Source organism: Spodoptera frugiperda, chromosome 15, assembly GCF_023101765.2.
Source record: "Spodoptera frugiperda isolate SF20-4 chromosome 15, AGI-APGP_CSIRO_Sfru_2.0, whole genome shotgun sequence".
In the NCBI taxonomy this organism is placed as follows: Eukaryota; Metazoa; Arthropoda; class Insecta; order Lepidoptera; family Noctuidae; genus Spodoptera; species Spodoptera frugiperda.
The window spans coordinates 4,457,263-4,482,867 of NC_064226.1; the positions used below are offsets into that span (position 1 = coordinate 4,457,263).

Below are 25,605 nucleotides of genomic sequence, written 5' to 3' on the forward strand. Positions count from 1 at the left end.
GCATTGAACAAGGTTGTTAATCAGATTCACCTGAAAGGTGCTTAGATCGGCCGGCGACTGCCTATAATTCAATACATTAAAAATACATGGACTAGTAATTGAATTAGTCTAACTATCCCTAAAAATAATTATATTATATGCCTACACTTATAGTCCTTACGAAGTACTAAGATGTAAGTACCCTAAACCGCTTTGGAGAACAAAACTAAAAGTAATTAATAGTTTAATATTACAAGGGCGCATAGATCGTGTACAAAATATATTGACGTTTCTTCACTGAGACAATAATAAGTAGATTACATAAAATTATACTAATTACTTAACCCTTTATTGCTCTCCCTCACTCTTAAGCTAATTCAAGTCCATTTTAGGACTATTGAGCAACATGGACACGTTAATACAGAACTAGGAAACCTAAGTAATTATCTATGGCGTCTTATAACCAACACATCGACTAATATTAGCTTCATTTTGAATGAAGCAGACCATGAGAGTCTCCATGTCTTATGTTCGAATACTCAAACGCCACTCAATTTGAAGACGCTCTCGAAAATATTTCTATCTGCGTATAAAATTGACAGAGATAGTGTTTCAGTATTCGGTCGTTAGTGTTTTGTAAAAGCTGATTTCTCTTTTCCCGTCCTTATTTTATTGCCTACATTTTTACAGGTAAGCTTTAGGCCAAGGTAGATGGTAATCCGATCAAAACTTATTTGATTGAGAAATTGGTTTCGTTCTTAGTCGTCCAATAGATTGATAGCTTGATTATTTTATATATTTATAACGTCTTATTTAAGTAAATAGCTAAGTATAGTGGAAATAATGGACAGGAAATACACAAAGTATGTGTGAGGATAAAATTAGAAGAATTTTAAATGGTACTCGTTTATAAGCAGACTGTCAGACAGTTAATGTGTTTGCACAAATGTTTATCGATAAAATAGATGCCAAATATATGAGGTTATAACGAATCGATGATTAATATTTTGTACCAACTTATAGATCCACTCATGCGCAGCATCTTCAGTTTCCATAAATAACTGCTGCGCGAGCGACAAGCGAATTAGACTTGAGACTTTATTCAACCGAAGGTAATGAATATTTTCTTTTAAATAATGAAGATAAATCTATCTATTTATTGTCATTTAACAGCTATGCGCTTTTAAATGTTATTTTCATCTATAAATTAATTAAATAGATCATTTGAATAAGAAGGGTCTACTATGAAAATATATCTATCGTCTATATGTAGGTACGTATAAAAATATGTGATGTTAGGAAGTTGTATGAATGAGGCAAGAATATTTCAACATAGCTTTGTATATGTTTGTATCTTAGGTATAATTGTATTGGTGTGTTATATTCTACATACTATTTAAGTACATATGTATCGCTACATAGTTTCACCACCGACAGGTTAAGTACCGAGGTCTTAATTCTAAATAAAAAGCTCTTAGCCTTTGGTCATTCTTTAACATTTTTTGGTTTATGGATTCAACTAGATTCTAGACGTATAGTCTATCTATATTTGGCCTTTCTTCCATCAAAGTGTAATACAATTGTCTAATGACATGGTTTGCTGTCGTCCTTAGCTACCGTCTGTTGGGACGCCGATGGCTATCAGCTGTCTTACGTCCTTCCATTCCACATTCAGACCTAGAGTACCTCGAATGCATTACTGGTGATACTCGTAGACATTGTTTCTTTAAAACTCAGATCTGTATACTAACATTTGGCGTGTCATCAGTAATGTACCCGAGCTGTATGAGCGCTCCTACTGCATCCTGGCTTCTTGTAGCTGCGGGGGTATGGCAGTGGCGGCAGGAGGGGGCCTGCATGCCTCCTCCTGGCAGCGTGTAGTAGGGGGACACGTAGCCAGCGCCGCTAGCCGCTGCCGCTGCTGCTGCTGAAATTAATATTATTTCTACTTTAAAAGTTGATCTTTCAAGCTAGCTTTAGTGTCAGCATTAGAGAGCATGATCCCCAGTCTAGCTAGGTACTTGTACCGGAAGCAAAACTGTATGAAAGAATTTACGAAAGCATGTAAGTACGTATAGTGTATGAGCTGTGGTATGGGTACTAATGTTCTAACAGAGTTGAGAAATATGAATATAGTATATATAGTTTAAGCTTATTGTACATTCAGTAATATTGAAAATATTCCAAGAATCTATTTTACAGTGTATCCAATAAAGCACGAGAGAGAGAGAAACACTGACCAGCGGCTGTAGCGTAGGGGTCGAATCCGGCCGCAGCGTACTGTTGCTGGTACGCGGCCGCGCCCTGCGCCGCGGCAGCCTGGTACTCGTACAGGTGGTTGGCGGCAGCCACTGCAGCCGCGTGCTGCAGCTGCGGCAGCTGCACCAGCCCGCCCGCGCCCGTGCCCACGCTAGCTCCCACCCCGCTCATCGCATTCATGTACTGCGGCGTGCTGTACATGTACCCCGGCGACAACCTGCCAATTTACAACAAACTTATATACAACATCTTCATGTCACCAAAGACGTCAAACCTTCAGAAACTGGACATTTGACGCCCTCTGTCACCCGCGATGTCCCCTCAGTCGGCTCCTCAAGTCCTCGTGAGGAGACATCGAAACATTATTATTTGTCAAAACGGTCACACTACCTAGCCCCAGCAGGCTCGAGAGGCACGAGCATCTAATCATGTTATGTTAGTAGACATCGATAAACTGTTATATTATGTAAGCCACTGCGGACCGCCGTGCGTCATTGCCAGGGAACTTTCAGAAAATGTAATAAAAATATACAACAGACGGCACTCCGCCTCGACAGAAATATCCAGACCACTCGGTATCTCGTCTAGTTATCGTGACATCGTCGTGAGCATTCGGGAAATTTTGGTTTTTAATAGCAGCCTATTTGATGCGGAATTTTGTGAAGAAAAAGAAAGAATCTCAAAAAGAAACAAAATTTATGTTTCGAGTCAGTAACCGAGTAAAAATAAATAAAAATGGCTGCATTAAAAAATTTGGTATCATGACGTACTTCACTGCGTGCATAAATCATGTGACTTTTAAATATTACTAATGATATTCCGCCAGTTTGTATAAACATAGTAGGTACCTCGTACCTATGCATGTATTTTCATAAAAATTATGAAAAACGAATCCGATGGTTTACAAGGGTCCTTGTATCATAAAGCATTATAATGAACTGACACAAAATGACATGAATAAAAAACTGCTAATTCTGCTTAATTTGCTTGTGAAGGCAGCCAAGTTTGTTCAAGAGGATCTCGAACTGGCTTCGAGCAAAGTCAGCGGTTTTCGAGGGCTCTTCATCTTCACTATTAAGCATCAGACCACTTCCCGGTGCAATTATCCATCTTTTTCTACCACTATGAGATGTGATAGAGACAGGCTGAGTGTTGTTTGTTCTATTTCAATCGAATTAGTGTGGTACAGGGATCCGAGGTAATACGCATGCGTGGTCCACGCCCGCATCCACGCCCCGCCCGCGATATCACGCCCACCTGTGGTCTACTGCTGTACCGGTGCCGATAAATACCTACTTGAGATCAGTACGCGAGGAAAGGTCCAAGACAGACCATGTCACTTGTGGAATACTAAAGGGTCTCCTACAATCGCTACTGGCAATCATTTTACGTCACGATTCTTCCTTACAACTTCACCGCTCGATACCCAAGTTAATTTAATTGACTAAGTACTTCGAAGAGATAGAAATAATAGTAGTAGGTGAAAACAAACAGCATTATTAAAACTGGCATATATATACTCACACAAGCCGAGCTGACACATCTACTAAAATACAAAACACAACCACATACTAAGTCTGATAGCTAATCAAGGATGTAGAGGAGTTTCTGTTAAACGTCACTTTCAACGGTTCTCAGAGAAAGTATAAGTACGATAATTACATAAATTACATGCAATAAGTAATCGCAAGAGTACATTAAACTAAGCTCAACGGGTATGTACCTAATTGCAGGTATACATGTACAGGTATTATCTGGAACATCTATTTATAAAATAATTTGCCTACAACATTAAACAAATTACACTAATTGCCTACATCGATACATAGATATGGTTAGATAACGTACAGTTTATTTCAGGCCAATACTTTAACTATAATTTAAAATCCATTCGTCTACGCATAGACTATACATAGGTGACCTGGCATTTTAAATAATTTTGTGATATACAATAGTGAGAAGCATATCAAATAACGAGGTTCGGTCTCCGAAATGTCGCAGTAATACCATCAATGATTGGAAACCAAAAAAGCGTTAATTCGATTGAAGCTTTCACTTGATTATATTCCATTAAAACAAGAGTGTCACTGAATAATATATGGACAGTTGTGTTGGCGTGGTGGCCCTGGGTGAGCATCGATCGAGCTCACGTCAATATGTAATTAGCTGGACTGTATGTGGCCGAGGCAGGTTAGACAGCACGGCGGCTCCGCTGCGCCGGCGGCGGCGGGCCCGGGCGGCCGGCGGCGCCGAGAGCGCGCTCACACCTACGCACACACAGCGCGCCCTCGACGCCCGCCGCCGCTCTACCACAATTACTTAGTAAGTGTATTAAACGAAATCCACCACCAACAAAACTCAATTCAAATCAACAAAATCTTACACGAACACGGCATAAAACATAAAAGTAAGAAAACATTGAGTGTCGAGAACGATGCTTAAAGTGTGACGGCGGTGGGCGGCGCCCGCGCGCGACCACGTCGCCGCCGGCGCCGCCCATGCTCCGATATAGCTTTATAAAACGTAAACATTAAAAAAACCCAATCGACTAATTCACACCCAAAACGAAAAAAAATCCACTCTCACGCTCACGCTTGCCATAGATACCTATGTGAAAATGTTTGATAATTTAGTCTAGGTGTGGTCCGCCGGCCGCCGCGCCGCTAGCCGTCCGGAGACGCCGCTCGCCTCATCTACCGAGACAAAAGTCAGAATACTGTACTCATACCGCTAGGCGATGTAACCTGGACCTCAGCTACAAGCTTACTTCGGACTTGGGAGGAGTTCTAACCGCGGAAACTTGTTCATGTAGAAACCCCCGATTTGATGAAAGTAGCCCTAAATACATTAAGTAGGTACGTGTTTTTGTAATGGGGAAGTTAATCAAACAGGTAGGTAGTTCACAAGTTCCATGACATCGAATGTTAAAGTTATTCCCAGACATTACGAACACACGTACATGATCGTAGTTCTACTTATAACGTTGGTTGATGGCATTTATCTTGTATTCTCTCAACATATTGAGCTTGTCCGTGTCTAAGTAAGAGTAAACATTCTACGTCTGATTTTTGTCTCGTGAGATGTATTCAGAGCGGCATGCGGCGCCGCTAGTGCTGGCAAATGTCGAAGTGTTGAACCACTGAACATTGATACATGATACAGATATATTGCAGCGCTAACCAGAAAGGGTACTTACCCATATGGCGAAGGCAGCACTGTTTGGTACCCGGCGCGGACTCCCGCTGCAGCTGCAGCAGCCAAGCCGAAACCTGGAAAGAACATAACTTTATTACTACGATGTCACGCGACATACAGTAATAGAAATCCAAATAAAAAGGAAGCTAGAGCGAGACATGTCATAAAACATAGGCACCTTTAATGCTACATCATTACTCTTTCATCATCAACATTCGTAAAGATGTTATTTTCGGTCTCACTTAGCGGAAGTGGCTAGAGAGAAGTCAAACTGAAATATATTCCGAAGAGATTGGACCACATCCAAATGACACGAGAGTCAACTTAGCGCAGGGAACGTCACTGTTAATTTCTTTTTATTGCATTGTTAAGTCGCGCGAGGCGGCGTCTATTTTGGTCGCTCGCCGCCCGCCCGGGCACCGGCGTCCATGGACATACCTCTTGACAAGAAGACGACAAACACTCGCTATAAATGGCTTTCGAACTTTGGCACCAGACGACGTTCGATACCAAAACGTTCGCAAAGGCATCTACCTAAATAAATGGCGGCAGCCAAGTTGACGACACTTCCCGGGTGTCGAAGTACCTAGAGCTGCACGTGCCTCATCGGAGAGCGAGCGATTTCAAAATCTAAACGATAACATGTCATATTTAGGAAATGGACAATCACATGTAATTGTAGTTGATTCATAATCTCTGATTAATGGTTAATATTCAGAAGAGCGTAACCTCTGCCGGCCTGTAAATAAGTTTGCTATTGTGTGGCGAAATTTCACCGGTGATTACAGTGGATCACATCCGCAGACTCCGGATGGTGTTGCGGTTCGTTTGCTATGGGAGTAGATGTTATGACCTTGCTACTTTCAATTCTGATCGTTGTGTTAATGTTCTGTCACCCTACAGTTATTATGAAACTCGATTTAATGGATAGCTAGCTCATTAGCATTAAAGAGAACTGGCCGAGGCTAGCAGTCAGTAAAAAAGTAATGTCTAATGTAATTGTATGGCACGTAGTACATAATCTAAATCTAGCAGATAATCATAACAGAAGTAACTAATTAATCACCACGGTAACTGAAGTTCAATCGACATTGAGCAAGCGTGGTGACTAACCAAACCTTCGAACAATACATGTAGTTTATGAAACCAGTGGCCGGCTCTGAAGCCCAGGAGTACAGCGTGGTCGCGTGCCGTACAATGCGCGTGATGTGCCACCGCATTTGTTCGATCGATGCGATGCCATTTGACGGCCGAGGTCGAACCACTGTCCACCACAAAGCTTATCTTGATTCATTAAATTTTTTCTCTTTCCCTTTATGTCCATTGTCAGTTGGCCTGATTGTAGCGCGATGGTCTTTTGTTGCTTATATGTGACCCAGATAGATTTTAGTCGTAATCGATTGTCAAATACAATACAAAAGGCAAACAGTGGAATTTATTCACAACAATGTAGACCAAATATGACGCAGTGCAACGCTTCGAAGCTAAAATGAGTCAGTCATCAAAGTTTTTGAGGTATAATTAGTCACGGATCCTCATGAAAAATATTACGAACATTTGTGTAGGCGATACCTATAAAGCTTTGTCTGAATTCCTGCACAAGATTTTTTTGTTGTTTTCAGGACGTCTTCTGGAGCACAGGTCGTCGAACTGCAAAGCCGACAGTAAGTGCTTAACGTCGCTTGTAAGGATTCTACGGAAATACGATTTTAGACGCGAGCCGCCTGAGCGGGATAGAAAGAGTATTATTATATGTAAGTATATGACTCTGTACGTCAGTATGTACGATTTCAATGCCATTAACTTTTGTATGTTCTACATTTCCACGATATGTCTTCTATGTAATACAAAGGCACATAAACATGTCTGATTTCAAACAATTGAAGCATCTCTGACTTCTCCGAGTGTAATTATTTCGTTTATGAGTTCTGGATTTATACGAAATGTTTTCGTTTACGCGTGTAGCCAACGTTTCCCAATATATTTAAGTAAAACCTTTCATTATTATGAACACGGTTTCATGAATACATTGTAGAATAAATATGTCGTGTTAGTTTATCGGTACAAGAATAGAACTAGATGTGTCGTGGCCCAGTTTCGTATGACCAAACTGGCCGTGTTGGACTCACGGCCGTCTCGGTCCCGAATCTTTGATCTGACCGGTGTCGTCTCCGGCAGTATGGGCCATCAATCTGATACTTATTCCTCGGCCGGCTGCCGGGAACGATTAATTACTCCCCTCCCGTAGCGACCTCAGTTCCTGGGACACTTATTTTTGGACAAAACACGTGCGCGTATGTGCCAACGGTAATTTTTATGACCGACGTGTCTTTCGATGACCCGTGTAGCAGCCATGTTTAATTAAGTTATGCGTCATTAGTGAGTTTGATTGTATTCAAGTTATGTTCCACCAAGACAGTTTTATTCGGTTGGTTCTGAATTCAGTCTCTTGGTATAATGTTTTAAAGGCTATCTTACAGATTTGAGGTTGGGCGTCATGCTTTGTAGGTCCCGACAAAAGATAAGCTGGCGAAGAAAGATGAGGTTCTGGCGCGATGCCAAAACTGGTGTCGCGGCAGAGCCGGCCGCGACGACGTTCCCAAAACTGCGTATATTTAGACAAAATAAAGAGCGCGCCGAAGACAAAACGAGACGCAACTCTGTTTTATAAATAACCACGTCGTTCGCCGGACGGACTCAGCCTCGCCCGACCAACCTCTGCACGCCAGCTGTTGTACATAAATAATAATTAAGACACGAAGAAAGCTCCACGTCCATCTTTTGAGGATCATCAGATCACGATGAAAAATTTACAGTATCTAGTGCCTGAATGAAAACAATTTTAATTGAATTGTAAATGGTTTAAACTGTGTAATCTAGTAGGCGGGAGGATTATCGGAGGATCGAAGGGCTTCGTGCGGAAGTCGCGGACGGGGATCGTGTTTCAGATGGTGACAAAGGGAACGGAACTACTACAGTGAAGTGTTCCTGTGTGTACCGGGGTCACTGCTCGATGCTAGAAGTGTAAGCTGTTTTATGCCAGCTACCTACGCTCATAGCACCGCACGGTTTCCCCCAGCGCACGAATATAACATTAGAAATATGTATAATTTTAGATAAATTGTCGAGAACGTCTATCATAGATGTGATATAGAGATTAATGGCGATAGATTGTGTATAAAAGTTGCGATTTTTTTATGTGAACGTGCTAATTAGTGAAGATTTTCGGGACACATGCCATACATCCGCATAATACGGAAGACGCTGTTATTCAGTTGGACCGCGTTCAACAACTTCGAGGTTATTACTGTGGCGACGTCGCAAATTAATTTATCTATGCTCACTAAATCTGGTTCACTTAGACATCCCGAATATCTGAATACTGGGTTCTAAATGCTTCAGTGAGTCGCAGCACGGCAGTCATCAATTTTAAGTTGACAGTCTCTACGTAGTTGCAATAAGAACTATTTTCGCCTGCCACTAATTCTATTTATCCTACATTTTATGATTGTGTAAAGTCTAGATTAAAATAGTTAAAATATTTAGACGATAATAAACACGTATATTGATGTTCCAAAAGCATTGACCTGATTTTTATATACGGTTTAGTGAATTACTAGAATTAGCCCCCAATCGAATTATGTTGGTAACTAATTTCATTCTGAGAAATAAGACTAGGGCTGCTACGTTACTGAAACTTGGTTGAATGCAAGAATAAACCTAACGGCTTTGATATAAAGTTTCATTTTATGTAAAAGTTTAAAATGATATTGTAAACTGAAGAATTCTTGTTTGACTAGTAGTTTCAACGTTAGGAATAGAAAATTGTAGTAAAATCAAGGTCTGGGAAGAAATCATGGGACTTAACAATGGTTGTAAAACTAAGAAACAGTGTTCACGTTAGGTATGAGCAGAACTAGTAATGGCCGTTTTCACCATGGCTTCTATCTAACCTAAACTAATAAATACAATTGACGGGACTGTTTGTAATATTGAGATAACCACTTTTTACTACATACCTCGCTTTTAAGTATTATTTAGCTAAAATCTATTTGTTATGAGCTAATTTTCTCTGTCTAAATGATTTTCTAATGTTTGATTTTTATGTCTAATATTTTTGTGTCTGTCCATCTATTTGTTCTGGCTAATCTCTAAAATGGCTTCACCGATTTTGACGGCACTGTTATTGACAGGTAGGTGATAGTAGTAGTAGTAGGTGAACTTAGGTTTATTTTATTTGTAATCCACACGAGCGAAGCCGTAAGCATCAGCTGGTTTAAAATAAGACAAAATCCAAATAAAACTTCCTTTCTTTCATCCTCCTATCTGAACACGTATTAACCTGCGTCTCACACGAAATCACATCAAAGCGACAAAGGCACTATAATGGCACGATAATGACCAGTTTCCGTTGCAATAAAACAATGATAGTAGCTATTGGTGTGGAAGAGATCGTATCAGAGTCCACGCTACACCACTGGCCGGCCATTACTACAGTACAAACAATTATAACATTTATAACCAATGCTGTTGCTATCGATTTGTGGTCGCATTTCAGATATATAGTAGATATAAAACTAGAATAGACTAAAATATATATCATATTAATATGCCTGTAATAATAGTGTTTGGAAGGCTTTTTAATGTTATGTCCAATAGCATAAGAATGGTAGTGTAGCAGCTACGGTAACTGCTACAGTACATACTGCTACGCCGTAGCCTGTAACATGCAACACTAGAGTTGGTAGAAGATATTATTATGACTAGAACTGTTCCATCCAAATTTAGCTTTAACATATTACAACTCTGACGTATTTCTCAAAAACTTTTCTGTGTAAAGTACTTAATCCTCGAATCTTATAAAAACTTCTAAAAGTAAACTGATAGAAAATGCCTAAGTCATTAAATCCGTCTCTATATAAATGTACCTTAATTAGGTGAGCATAAAGAAATAAAATAAACACGCTCGCTTATCAACTTGTACCAGCAGTTAACTTGGTGAAAACTAAACGGCCTCATCACACTTGCGTCTAAAATTAACATAGAAACGGCGCATAAAAATCGTTTAATTAAATGGAGCTCGCTTACTCGCTTACTCGCTTTACTATCGATTGTAGGAGCGGCGCGTGCGAACCCATCGGTGCATTCATCGCCTAAATCCCAAAGACAAAATAAAAATAGTCGGTAGGGTGTGTTACCCTGTTGCCCACTGTGGGGGGCTTGGGCACATGCATAAGTAATGCACGAGTGAAGGGCGGCCGGCGCACGCGATCCGCCTGCAACGCCAAACACAGCGACAACCCCTTCCAACACCGCAAAGGGCCAAGCCATACATTAATCAATGACTTACATACATGCTCACCGCTAATAGTATGTTACCACAATTACTCAAGATTGTCTTCAGAACGTTCAATGTATGTTATTAATTTTTAATTATGAATGGCTCATGTTACCATTGAGCCCATTCATTCAGTAACCGATGCTGTGAATAATGAATTGTTAATTTCATAATACGAGATTGATGTACTTGTCTTCGAACAGTAGACCGGTCATGTGAAAGATTCAATATTTGGTTTGGTTCGCCACCTTGCTGAGTACCTTAGGTACCTACATTTTATGCCTGATACAGCTGAGTTTCAGGTCTAAGCTATTATTGATAGCCACGGCCGCTGGTCGAATGTCGAATGTTTTCGATTGGAACCTTTCATAGACAGGTGTGAATCGATTAGTGTGGTGCTCGTTCCACTCAATAATTCATAGTGTCGCCTCATATGTTTGGACAAGTGCCCCGTTCGGCCTTCATCAACACGCCCATATAATAAAACTTTAACAATGTTTTCATAATCGACGCCAGGCCCGCTGAAATCGCCCATTGGCTGCAACCACCAAGGCGTATTTAGAAACTGGAAACTGGGCTACACGATTTTCTTACCGCAGCAGTTAACGTGTACATTATGTATGTAAACAATATACCGCTATGGTACAATGTAAAAACTACGTTTATTTTCCATTATCCATTAATATTGTATTGTGCAAAAAACCACCTAGACAAACAAAAGCTGACAACGTCACTACTTGCTCCACATTGTAGCACAACTGGATACAACTTTATAGAAAATTAATTTTATTATCAAACTCAAATAAAAATATTGAACATAAAATCTTCGTATAGTTTAACTAAATAGTTCTCCTTTAACTTGTACGGCGCGTTCTGCTTATTTATTTTGGCGCGAGCCGCAATGCGCGGGCGCCGAAGACAGACAAGCCGTTACGCCTCCATCAAACCCCGTGAATGGATTTCCATAAAAAAATATTATTCTGAACTAATGCAAACCAGACTTTGCCTACTAAGATGAAATCCAGTTTTACTTAAACTCCGGATTAGATTCTTCGCTCGTGAATAACAAAACAACAAAGTTATTTGTAACAATCCGCAGTATCACGCGCTAAGCACGGTCTAATATGTATTCTATATTGTACTGTTATTTAAGATCCTTAAGAATCTGCGAATACATAAAGGTTGTCGTTTTTACATTTTGTATGAAGGCAATATTAGCGCTCTGAATGCGCGCTTGCATATCATTTTATGTAAATCGCAGCCCCTCGGTGTAGTAACGGCCGAAGCGTTGCACTCGCATTATTTGACGACACAACGGTCTCCCTAAACCGGCCTAGCTAACGGTCATTTTCTTTTCAAAGCATATGAACCGAATCTAGATTAAGGGGATCAGAATTTGCAACGTGCGTCCGACTATAGTAACAGACGCTGTGAGTATTATTCCGACGTATCAGTGCGGAGGTACACGGTTGAAGGGCTTCGTAAACAAATACCGTGTGCCTCGGGCGTTGCGTTCTGTATAAACCAATTTTACAAGACACAGAATGTAGACTAAACAGGCTCTGCGGCGGCAGATTTAATGCGTTTCCCCGCACTGCTTCCACCGGCATGCCACGCTAAAACTAAACTGTTTGATTCAAATAACTGAGCGCATTACGTTCCAAATGATAGGCGAAATGATGAACTATATTGTTCAGAAGATCTGAGGGATTTACCTCCAGTAAGTAAGTAATTGAATCGCTGGTATATTCGCAAGTCGCATTCGAATACTAGCTACAATTTTAAGATTAGGAACGAAGTTCCTGTTTTTAAAAGCAAAATGTGTTAAATATTTTGTTCTGTAAAAATATACACTGAAAGTCTTTTGATTTGTATCGATCCCGTAAAATCAGACAGTTTTACAACCGCTCGACGCATCGAAAAAACACCCTATCAACATTTAACTAAATCAACTTATTGGAACATACAACATTTTTATTACATCTACATACGTTCGTCGAATGGTTCATGTAAACTGTAAATACGAAACGTAGATAGCCGTAAACACGAGAAGGAAATCCAACAAATCATGAGCGGGCTGAGGATTATAGTTGATGACGCGCAGCTCGCAGGGTTGGCATTGCGCACGTCGCGCCGTCGGGCGGTCGGGCGGTCGGGCGCAGTCCGCGCAGTCATAGTGCGCGTGCATATCACAGGGAGTGTGGCATATGGCGTAGCCGGTACAGCGAACCAGGTGTCTCGTCATGCGCGCCCGCACCCATTGTGTGGCACCCCTCCCCGCGAGGCCCGCGCAACTGTTTTCAATGTGTGCACTACCCGACACATCGAACAATGCCGCGACCTCCAGTAAACGTTGCTGTAGCAAGGATGCGGATCCATTCATTCGCTCTTCGATTTTCTCAGACATATGACAAAGACGGCGATCAGCTGTTCCCGCTGTCAATGAACTGGTTTTTGTAACGGACGCCTTTACAATTTGAAATTGGGAAGGACCGGCCAGATTTTTACTATGCAAATATGTGAACATCTGCGTGGAACCTCGCAGTTTAAAATGTTTATGATAGAAGTCGGTAAGTACTTCGTTTTTTCTGTTACATAACGTACCTAGTCCTATAATCACGGGATAATTTATCCAACAATGACAACGTAACTGTAATGGTTCTTTTGCATAAAATTATATGTCGCACGAGTTGCTATCAAGTATCGCGGTATTGTTGATTGCGTATGTGCGGGCTTCCATTATGCTATGTCATTCATGTTGGTCTACTGACCATGTGATAGTCGGTCATAGTGAATTGGTTTATGTGCTGGATCGTTTGAATCCCTGCCAATGTGAACTGCACTCGGCCCGAACAAATTGATTAGAGAATTTTGTAATTAGGTAATGTAATTATGTGTATGAATGAAACTGTGTCATTCATGAAGATAGTCTCCACCTTAATATTTATCATATTTTACTAAAGATAAACTATATGCAAGCAGAATGTCTTGTTAGTTGATTAAAAACATCTACCTTCTATTACAAAAACTAATCGTCAAGTTCAAGAAGTCTAAACTAATCTTAAAGTTTATGTAAGTTATGATAATAAAAGAAAACAAATTTCTTGAACAATAGCTACGAACACACATAATAGTTGATACAACAGTTTATATCGAAGATAATATTTCATATCCGATGCATTGATGCAGAACGAAACACCAGTAACCCATTATATCAATAATCGTAACATTGCGTCTAGGGAAACTTCGTTACCAATCAGTATAATTATGGAATTGTATGTCCTTGAACCGATTTTAGCCACTTTAGGGACGAGCAGCCAAGTCCTTCTTTTGATGACCTAACTGCAATTCCTAAACTCGCTGAATGAAGATCGAGCTCAGAAGCGTTTCATTGGAAACATGCTGATGATTACGATAAACTGCAATTCCTAATGGCCAAAATTAATAACTGCTAGACTGTTCTGTAACTTTCGATTCGAAAGATCAAAGTGGCGGATCGCGATCGAATTGATCGCGATCCGCCATGTTATTGGTTGTGAGAGTAACCTCGACCAATGGCGGACGAGAATGAGATCGAACTAAACTTACTTTGAAAATTCGAATTACTAGTGACCGAATACCCATTTGACTTGTTGACTACCCCAGGGGGTTATGGCAAACTCCCTCTTTTTAAGAGGGAGACCTTTATCCAGCAGTGGACTTAATTAGGCAGATGACGATTGTCAATTTGTCCCATAGGTACTATTGACAATATTACTAAGAAATGGATGAGTAATATGTGACTATTTGTCTATCCATCATTAGTCTTCATGATAAATTACATATCGATCAATCATATGGTGCGATGTCATTAGGTAAAAAGTATTATTGTAATTGACATACAAGAGTAACATCAGTCGTGTTTTTCTTTTTACTAGTAAATAAAGGTAAACCGTATACATTATATAGTACACTTACTATCACCTTTAGAAATCTAATTGTGTACTGCCATTAAATATGTGTTATAATTGAGAATTTCGAAAATCGACAAGCATGAGAGAATCGTACTTTACTCGACTCAAATAAAATTATCCTCAATAGCTCAGTAAACTAACAATGACATCAATCTTAATACCTAATGAAAGTCAGAAGTATAAAACTCAAATGCATATACCACCTCTTTCCTTGTAACCGGAATGTAGATGCACAGATTATACAAAGGTACAATATGTCACCTTGCAAGGGTTGCGGTGCGTGTCCGTGGGGCACAATCAATTAGTGAGCCGGGTATACCGAGCACTTCCGTTTCCGAGCGTTTAGGGACTTCCGGCAGGGGCGGAATGATCGCCCTCTGTATTCAAATATTCCGTTCCAAATTACAAACAATGTAAAAAAAACTTTAACGTGTTACGTTTAGAGTTTGAAATTGTGTTTCGTGCGTGAATATTGTCGGCTGTACAATGTATATTTTCTAAAATACTATAAGTAATGTAAAAAAAACTTTAAGGGTGTTAAGTTAGGGTTTAAAATTGTGTCTGGGTGGTGTGTGGTGGACTGTGCTAATAACTATTGTGTTCGACACGTCACCACGGTAGTCTGTAATTGTAATTTATGGCATCGTTCCTCATTAGTTTATGGACGATTAAAGTTTAGCAGCGTGATGTGATTGTGACTTTAACTAACTTTGATAGTTTTGATTAGATTGTATTTTTTATCAGAGACTATGAGATTGATGTTGATAGAATCTACTGTAGTGAATATTGTAGTGAGATGCATGGTTCTTCTTCTTTCATACTTCTTTTGTACGTGACAGGACCGTGTTATCTGGTGAGGACGACATAACCTGTGATCTACACCTAGTTAATGATTCCTTTGCATTTATATATTTATTTTATATTTGATATAAATTACTTAATAAGATACGATGGGTAACTTTTATTTTTCTATAAATAATATAAGAAGCATATACTTTGGAACGAGCACCAAGCTTTACTCACAGACAGACGATGCAACATGACGTTTCAAAAGTACCTAGTTGTCTGGAAGACACTTATCACCCGTTATTACAGAAATGATCCAAGTAATGTTTAACCGAATGATAAGCATTTTTACTGATAATTTCAAAATCTAAAACTTTTATACCCTATTTTTATGATCGAGACCTGGGAATAGAATATGATGCTAATGTGACATAACTAGTAAAAAGTGGGGGTTTGCTTGTTGTAATTACAGGTCTGCCCTTCGGGAAATGACAGACATACATAATTGCATATTACTTATGTACCGGTAAACTATGGCAACTTTACCGGACCCTTGGCAACTTTACCATACTATAGGTATTCAGTATAAACTCATTTATCTAAAAATCTACCCACTAGAATTCTGTTTTGTAATAGTAGTATTTTTTAGACATTAAAAGGAAATATTTACTATATTTGCGTAGACGCAAGACTGCTATTATGCCAGTAATGGCCGTCACAGTGTAGTGCGTGAAAATGTGCTAAAAGTTAGTAGTTCCTAAATTGTGCTCACAGAGCCTTAATTATATGTCACAGGTGAGTGAAATTTTGATCTTGAATGTATAATATAGTTGGGATTACTGTTGTAATGTCAGCAATTGCTTTTTCTTTAATTTATTGATAAATAATCGCTTCGGTAATGTTGACACAGGTTAGGTAAAGTTGCCACGGCCTGCTTTGTGGCAACTTTACCTACAGTTAGGGTTGGCAATAAATGTTTTTTTCTTGTTTGTGTGTATGTAACCATTTTCGAATACCTAAATTTCCCAGCATAATAGTGAATATCCTGGATGATAAGTTATAATGTATTTAATAATACCTTTTGTTTTAGAGCCAAAATGGCTCACATGAAACAAAACCGCAGATAACTCGGAGTTAGACAATATAAAAAGTATACGAAAGTAATGTTAAAATTAGCTATGGAGATAGTGAAGTCAAAAAATTAAAAAGTCAAAAGATTTTACAATTTTAAACATAAATACTTAAAATTTTAGAACTTAATTTAGTTTAAAAGGGAACAATATTTATGTCAGATATTTATGCTTTTTTTTACTTTAGGTTTAAGGTTTATAATTTTTTTTTTAAATATTCATGTCATAAAAATAATTCTCATTTTTTGACAACCCCGAGCGTAACAAATTATTTGTATGTAAATTACGATGAAACCCGTGGCAACTTTCCCTACTGTCTGTGTAGCCGTTATCTTTATAGATTTCCTCATATTGTTTGCATTATAATACGAAGAGGTCCTAGATGAAGCCCTCTGTACCTCAAAAACTCTTTAATATGCAATACACGATGAATACGGCGCATAGGTAAAGTTGCCAAAAATTTGGTATCTTTACCCATGTTGTTTTTTCTTTACTACGGCTAAAGTAAGCGTTTGTATATAATGACGATTACGGTAAAGTGAGCCAGATAGACTACAATTCTAAATATATAGTTTTGGTTTCTATGCGTCTTATGGTTAAAAATATATTTCGATTTTTGTTCCAAAATATGGTAAAGTTGCCATGTTTTACGGTATATCATAAATATTATGTTAGTTACATTTTTCAAAATTCTACGAATGTTGCAATTCCTAGAATATTTCTTTTAATTATTACTTTGGATTCATTTTCTCAGAAAGTTTATTACGTAGTTAACGTGTATAAAGGTACTCTTGTTAGTTATACATATTTGATTAGGCTTATTGACTTCTTTTATACGAACTTAATTTTATTCCTACCTCGTTAGTCTAGTGGCTCAATTCCCAAATCGAGCAAAATATTACTAGGTATTTTTTGAAATTAGAAAATTTCTCAGTAGTAGCACGGAGTCTGGAATTGTGCCCAGTATATGGCAATAGGCTCACCCCTTATTACATGGGACTTAAAACACAAATGGTAAAAATTGGGTGCCTACCTACCCCTTCGGGGATAAAAGGCGTGACGTTATGTACTAATTTTATTCTGGCGTCAGCAGCTAAGCGTCATTTTTCCTAGCTTTATATTAAGTCATTAAGTTCAATTTACTATCATCCACATTTTTTCTCTCATTATAATAAGTTATTCACGCATATTGCACAATTACCTGAAACATCTGGCAAATTTCCCAAATCAGATTTATAACTGTAAAAAACCCAACATGTTGAATAGAGTATTATAGCACTATTGATTGTTTACTTTCATATTCTAAATCTTCTTCATTATTCTTGTTATTTATTAATTGCAATTTTTGTTTGGGCACTGCTATTTAGGATTGTACATGCGGTGCAATGTTACATTAGCTCTTTAAATCGTTCTGAAGCTTCCGACTATCTGACGGGTTATCAGGGCTGCGGTTCGGAAAACAAGAGTAGGAACGGGGTGGTTTTTAGACAGTAAGAGTCTGACACTCCCTATCGCCACACTCTAGGCAAGAGAAGACATTGGATGATTACCAAAAAAGAAATCTTTACATCCAAATTGTATTTTCGTCAGTTGTTGGCGAGAAAATTAAATAAATAAGAGTATATAATTTGTATGCAGACTATGTTATGGAACTTTTTTTTTTTTTGCTGTGGCAACACTGGGGTAAACAGCTGATTTGTTACTGTCCGTATTATTTTTTCTTTAATTTATGTTTTTTTAGTGTATTAATCTCTGAAACAATCTCAACACTGAGGAAATATATAATATATAGTGTATACTAAGAAGTTTTCGTAGTTTTAAAGTGATTTTGTGAAGTTGGTGAAGTTCGAAAATTTACGGTTACCGGCGTAAGGAATTTGTTAAACTGTCATCTCAATATCAGGTAAAATATTGTATAATTTGAACGAAATAGGCTATTTTGCATTATAATAATCGTATTTACAACGATACCACTAAATAAAATTCAAGTATAAGGCCTGATAAGTTAAAAATATTAGTAAACATAACCTCTTTGCGGTTGTTGACACAACTCCTTTGTTTAAAACTACTTAACTTTTCTAGCAGTTTTCTTGACTAAATCAACTTCAATTTTTCATATTATTAACATAACTTCCATCTTACTGTCTCCTTCTCTAACTTTCAATATGATTCTAACTCGCAAAGCCCATGCTCGCCAAGAGGAGTCTAAACTCAACCTGGCTTTGAGCGAACTAAAGGCTTCAAAGGAGTTGTGTGATCAACTGCTGAAAGAAAGAGATGACAATGAGAAGGAATTCCTAGACGTTTTAAATAATAATAAGAAACTGAAATGTGAAATGGCTCAGTTACATACTCAACACACTGAAGCCATTGAGGCTCGGGATAGGCTCCAATTTGTTGTGGACGGATTCAGTCAGTGTAGCAGTGAGTACGAACAAACATTACATAGTAAAGCTCTTCTAGAACATCAGCTACATGAGGCCAATAATCAAATTAGCCACCTTGAAATGATTAACCACAACATCACGGCCAGTCTGAATAACAGTCTCTTCAGCGAATTGGTGTCAGCCCGTGCTTCTCAATCACAACAAATAGACTTGAATCCATTGACTATAGATTTAACAGGTGAAAGTGATTCATGTCATTCTAAAAAAATCCTTGTTTTAGTAATAATAAACTAAAAAAATATATTAAGATCAATAAATTTATAACAAAAACCAACAGATTGATCAAAAGACAAAAGTTTTTTATAAAAAATGTTAAACTAAATAAAGAGCGTTTCCGGCTTCTAAACCAACTAAATATTTACTCTTCAAGATTAAATAAAAATAACAGGAAGTATGAAACTGACACCAACAACCTACAATTAGAATTGGACCATTTAACTGCAAAGTTGCACACCATGACCAACAAATATAGTGCATCTGAAAAACAAATGAGAGAATACATGTTGGCGATGGATGAGTTAGTGCGGTCACAATCACAGGAGAACCAATGTGAGAAATGTGATTCTAGCAATGTACTGCCTGCTTGTACTTTGCCACCATGTGATACCACCTTGTCTCATGGTGCCAGTTTATTACTTCCTAGCCAATGTAATAATAACTCTAGCTGTAATAACAATAATGTTGTGATCTTCAGTGATGAGATTGGTAAAAACTTAGGTTCCTTATTGACAAGTAAATACCCTGGACAATCAATAATAAATCACTGTATGCCCGGCTGTACTTTTGGTAATATTTTGGAGAGAATTATTAATTATAATTTTAGTCATGATGCTACCCTCATAATTATTTGTGCAAATAGAGGTAGTTTGAATAAAAATAATTTTCTTAAATATCATAGTTCACTTGTAGCACTTAAACTAAAGCAAATAATTTTGTTTACATTACCTTACAGCAATAGCTTGCCACAGGAAGAAAATAACCATAGATATAAATTAAATGTTGCAATGTGTAATTGCATAAATTATAATTTATGCAATTACACAAATGTACATATTATTGACACCAACAATTATGTTGGTAAACATGTATATTTGACGAAAGATAGGTACTATCTTTCCAGGTATTATTTAAGACAGATAGCTGTGTCGCTATCATATTTTATTAATATAACAGCCAAAAACTTGGCTAAACAGGTTGCTCCTATTGAGCAACATTCAAATATTGACATAGCTCAAAATAATTCTATTAGTGTTGACATTCCCCATAATTTAAATTAAAAAATAAGACAAGAGAGTCCACCTCTTGCAAATATAACAGTAATGTTATCAATCTGGTTCACCAAAATATTCAAGGTTTTTTGAGTAAGGAATTAGAAATAGAACTATTTTTAAATTGTAATAGTATTGATATTCTGTGCATTACTGAGCATTGGTTGAAATCTCATCAACTAATGTTCAACTTTGGTAATCATCAGATTGGTAGCTCGTTCAGCAGGGAGAACGCTATACATGGTGGTTCACTAATTTTACTAAACAACAAACTTAAATTTAAAGAACGCAAGGATATAGTTAGTTACTCTGTTGAACGTACTGTTGAAATAGCCTGTGTGGAATTAGAGCGGTTTATTGTTTTAAGTGTGTATAGACCACCTACTGGTTTGTATGACTGTTTTGAAACAGTATTAGATGAAGTACTAAATAAACTCAGTAGTTCAAATAAATTCATCATTACTTGTGGCGATTTTAATGTAAATTTGTTAGAAAATTCTAGTTTAAGTACAAAAATTGTAAGTTTATTTGCCTCATTTAACCTCACGAACCTGTTTCTGGAGCCCACTAGGATAACTCCTACTAGTGCCACTTGCCTAGATAATATTTATACTGACATTGTACCAACTAATAAACAAATAATATCATTGCTTGATTCAGATCATTGTGGACAATTAATTTCAATAACAAATAAAGTAAATAAAGTGTCGAAACCACATATTATTGTTAACCCAAAGACTGAAAGACGCATTGAAACTTTCAAATCTAAACTCACTGATAAAATACCTTTATTATTAAGGAATAAAAATTCTAATAACTTGTGTGATGAATTTTTTAACATTTACCATACCGAGTTTAAGTCCACCTTCACACCTAAAACCATACCAGCTCATGGCAATGCGTCTTTCAATCAATGGGCAACTACTGGCATCTATAAGAGTAGGAAACGCCTATATGAACTTTATAACGAGAGGACATATATTAATACAACTGAATTTAGTGAATATGTAAAGAAATATTCTAAATTATTTAAAAAAGTTTGCTCAATTGCAAAATCGTTATACTTGAGCTCTAAAATAAAAAACAGTGACAATGTAATTAAAGCGACCTGGAGTATTATTAACAGTGAAACAGGGAGGTCTAAAGAGAAGAGTAGTGAATTTAGTCTTATAATTGATAATAATGTAATTAAATCGGATGCAGAAGTCGCAGCTGCATTTGAAAACTTCTTTTCGGACGTTCCTGTGTCCACTACTAAGTCTTTGAACTCATCTCCCACAGTTGCAGAATCTTTACTAAAAGAAAATGTTGCAGCTTGCAATTTAGGCTTCTCTTTCGAACACATAGATTATACAGATATTGTCAAAACGTTCCATACCTTGAACAAGAAAAAGACTGCAGATCTGTGGGGTAATTCTGTGTACATTACCGGCTCTGTAATAGATATTGTAGCACCCGTATTAGCTCTAATCTTTAATAACTGTGTCGATCGTGGTGTGTTTCCTGATCTCATGAAGAATAGTAAAATAACTCCGTTATTTAAATCGGGTAGTACTTCTGACCCCACTAACTTTAGACCTATTTCAGTACTACCTACATTCAGTAAAATTTTTGAAAAAATTATTCTACATCAGTTGCAAAGATTCTTTAATAGAAATAAATTATTACATGGAAACCAGTTTGGTTTCACAAGGGGTCGTTCAACAACTGATGCCGGTGTTGAACTTCTTAATAACATTTATGATGCATGGGAGGACTCGGCCGACGCATTGGGTATTTTTTGTGACTTATCCAAGGCGTTCGATTGTGTCTCTCATGAAACACTGATCAGGAAGCTATCCCATTATGGAATACGGGGCAGCTCTCTGGATCTTCTTATTTCATACTTGAGTGATAGGATTCAGAGAGTCGACATTAACGGAAAAGTTTCCTCCGGGTCTATTGTTAGGATGGGTGTTCCGCAGGGGTCAATTCTCGGCCCGTTTCTTTTTCTTATTTATATTAATGATTTACCTTACCTTGTGAAGGATAACCATGGGATAGTACTGTTTGCTGATGATACATCTTTATTGTTTAAACTCAAACGTGGACAATTAGTCAGTGATCATGTAAATAGTGCTCTCTCAAAAATAGTACGCTGGTTTAGTGCCAATAATTTATTACTTAATGAATCAAAAACTAAATGCATTAAATTCACAACACCAAATGTTAGACATGTGAAAACCAGCGTGCTAATCAAGGGCGAGGAGTTGGACCCTGTAGATTCAACTGTCTTTTTAGGTATAACTCTGGACGCTAAGCTACAGTGGGCTCCACACGTAGATAAGTTGTCGAAAAGGCTCAGCTCTGCAGCATATGCCGTTAAAAAAATTAGAAATTTAACCGATGTAAATACAGCGCGATTAGTATACTTTAGTTATTTTCATAGTATCATGTCATATGGTATCCTCCTGTGGGGAAATGCTGCTGACATTCAGTCTGTCTTTGTGCTGCAGAAAAGAGCCATTCGATCAATTTATAATCTTAGTCCGAGGCACTCTCTTAGGGAACTATTTAAAGAAATTAATATATTGACTGTTGCTTCTCAATACATTTATGAAAATGTAGTGTATGCTCACAAAAACATTAATTTATTCAAAAAGTATTGTGATATACATAATATAAACACTAGAAGTAAAAACAAATATATTGTTCCCACTACTAGACTTAAGAAAATAAGTGGTTCGTTCAGATGTCAATGCATACGCTTTTACAATAAAATTCCCAGCGATATTCAAAGTTTGAGCCTGAATAAATTTAAAAATGTTATTAAAGAAAAACTGTATAGTAAAGCTTTTTATAAAATTAAAGACTACTTAGATGATAGTCAGGCTTGGGAGTGAGCCGCTATAATGTCCACACAGGTCATGTTGACATGTTTGTAACACAAGTTACATTTTTATACAATTTGACATGATATACATTAATATCATTCGATATTTTTTTTTTTTTTTTTACATATTATTTTTAAAATTGTTAGTTTGAGGACCGTGCGAGAGTTTGCCTAGTCATTTCACTTTTAGTTAATTATATTCTGACAGTGTGAGCATTTGTGTGGCCTACCCAAATGTTCTTTTGGTTAGTATTGTTCGTCGGATCATTCAGCAACAGCCGTCAGCTGAGCTAATTGTAAACTGACACATGCGTGCTGCCATCTGAACAGGTCCGCTCAAACTGCTGTGGTTCTTTCCTCAAAAGACCACTACAGAATAAACTTGCACGGTTCTCCGACATCTCTAATTGATTTTGTCTGGACTTTAAAAGAGACTATGACCTCTGAGTTTGTTTCGGCATTTCTTCTCAGAGTAGTCAGATAGGAAATAGAACACTTTTTTTCCAACATTCTACTGAATCGAGACATACTTGAAAGGAACATAAATCTCACACATTTAAACTAGCATGAAATATACAAAAATTCAATCCTAGAAAATACACACAAAACTATCTCAAGTCCTAACACATTTCAAATTCCAATTCCATAGTCCCGTTCGTCACGTTGGGACATTTTCACATTTTAGACAGTCAGTACAGATTATCATAATATACATTTTAATGCCACAGCACACATGTACACAACTGACCCCCTCGAAGGAACATCACACACGTTGCGATCTCATATTTTTTTACGTTGACAACACTGGCACAAAATGGTGGAAAAAAAAACCATGTGTACGGAACAAAAAATGCTCCTTTTACAAACAGCTGAGCGTTGATAAGCGTGGGCTTCGGGATTTGTGAGTTAAGATGGTAAAATTTAAACAATTTTGGGACGAAAGAGTTCTAAGTTTTTCTAATTAATTTTGTCTCACAATAAGTAACTAATAAGCTATTCCTATACTCGTCCATTTAGTTCGTGTATCTCAAAAAACGTCTTTGAAAAATTGTATGCAATTTTGCTTTTAAATTATAGTACTAGGGAGGTTTATAATAGTTTGATAAGTAGATTTCTAATGGTTTGAAAAGGAAAAAAGCCACTTGGTTTTCCCATAAAACATAATTATGTGTAAGTATTCATGCTACAATATGAATAATTAAAACCTACGACTAACGACCAAGGCACCTAACAAAGAAGTCGGTTAACAAAATAGATTTTAATTGCGTCCCATATCTTTAAAAACATTCGGACCATAACTTCCGTTTCTTATAGTTCCAAGTAATTATGTTGTTGATGTAGCCGATAGTCTGCTGTGCCTACAGCATCGATAAAATAATATTATAGTGTAAGTTATAACTTAAATAACTTAACCCACCATAAGCCGTCCTTACATTCAAGTGTAGCTACTGACACTAGACTAAAAATCGAATGTTTAAAGAACAGGTTGGTAGTTTGTTACAAGTAGTAGCACTAATCAATTTATTGCTTTGCTATCAGTCAAGACCTAATATTCAAATTAACGTTTCGATCACCGTATTGTCTGGATTTGTCTGTTTCTTTAAAATTGTCGAAGTCCATCAAATCATCATATTTGTTTTAGCTTTCCAAAAACAAAACAGGTGTGCTAACACATTTAAATATAAAATTGTTACCCAAGTAGCGAGTTAACAATAACAGTTTACTTTTTGTGTTGCCCTATTTCCCGTAGCCGGCTGACTTATCTCCAACACATCGATAAGGTGAGCGTGTCACTAACCTGGCGCCAGGTTCCCTCTGGGTTTGGCTCCTAGAATGGCGAGGTTCACGTTTGCTTTCCTCCCATCGATGATAGGGTTAGGATCCTTGCACGCCCTCTCGGCCGCCGCTCGGTCTCCCATTATCACCTGTAAACAAATACCCAACTTATTTCTGACAATTTCATTCTGAACCCATTTAACTAACAAATACGAATGATGACGTCGAACCAACATTACCTATTGTAATGCATGCGTGATCCGCGGGTCGCCACCTCATCGCTTCTACTGTTGAATCGACCATTTTGAATTGACCTACCGTGTCGCCCGCTTAACTCTGAGTTTCGAATGTTGTGAACAAAAAACTATAAAACCAAGGGTTCAGTTTAAAGTAGAACGTTAGTGTATAGAAAATGTTTGATAACCTCTAGATACCAAAAGTCTGGAACAATTTGGAAATTCAAATTTATTTAGATTTTTCTGTTTGTGTCCGTTGTGGAGATCTACGTGTGCTGTCGAATCTATTCCATCATTCATCACTGTGTTAACAAAAACTTAGCTATGTATCTGTTTCTATGACATTTTTTGTGTGACTTATGGAGT

The 25,605-nt window shown here is 37.6% G+C and overlaps 1 protein-coding gene across 6 annotated transcripts in view; it reads right to left on the bottom strand.

Moving 5' to 3' along the window:
- Window positions 1-25,605, bottom strand: part of LOC118270540 (RNA-binding protein 24-B) — a 41,165-nt gene that overhangs the window by 8,817 nt on the left and 6,743 nt on the right. For 3 of the 6 annotated variants that reach the window (XM_035586171.2, XM_035586163.2, XM_035586156.2), the window contains exons 2-4: window positions 25,026-25,152; window positions 5,435-5,507; window positions 2,220-2,455 (exon numbers count right to left, since the gene is read on the bottom strand). In XM_035586171.2, the coding sequence (XP_035442064.1) occupies window positions 2,220-2,455; window positions 5,435-5,507; window positions 25,026-25,152 (436 nt within the window). Of the gene's footprint in view, window positions 1-1,122; window positions 1,907-2,219; window positions 2,456-5,434; window positions 5,508-25,025; window positions 25,153-25,605 lie in introns of those variants that run through there. The other 3 variants (XM_050698987.1, XM_050698986.1, XM_050698985.1) reach the window with 3 other exon arrangements.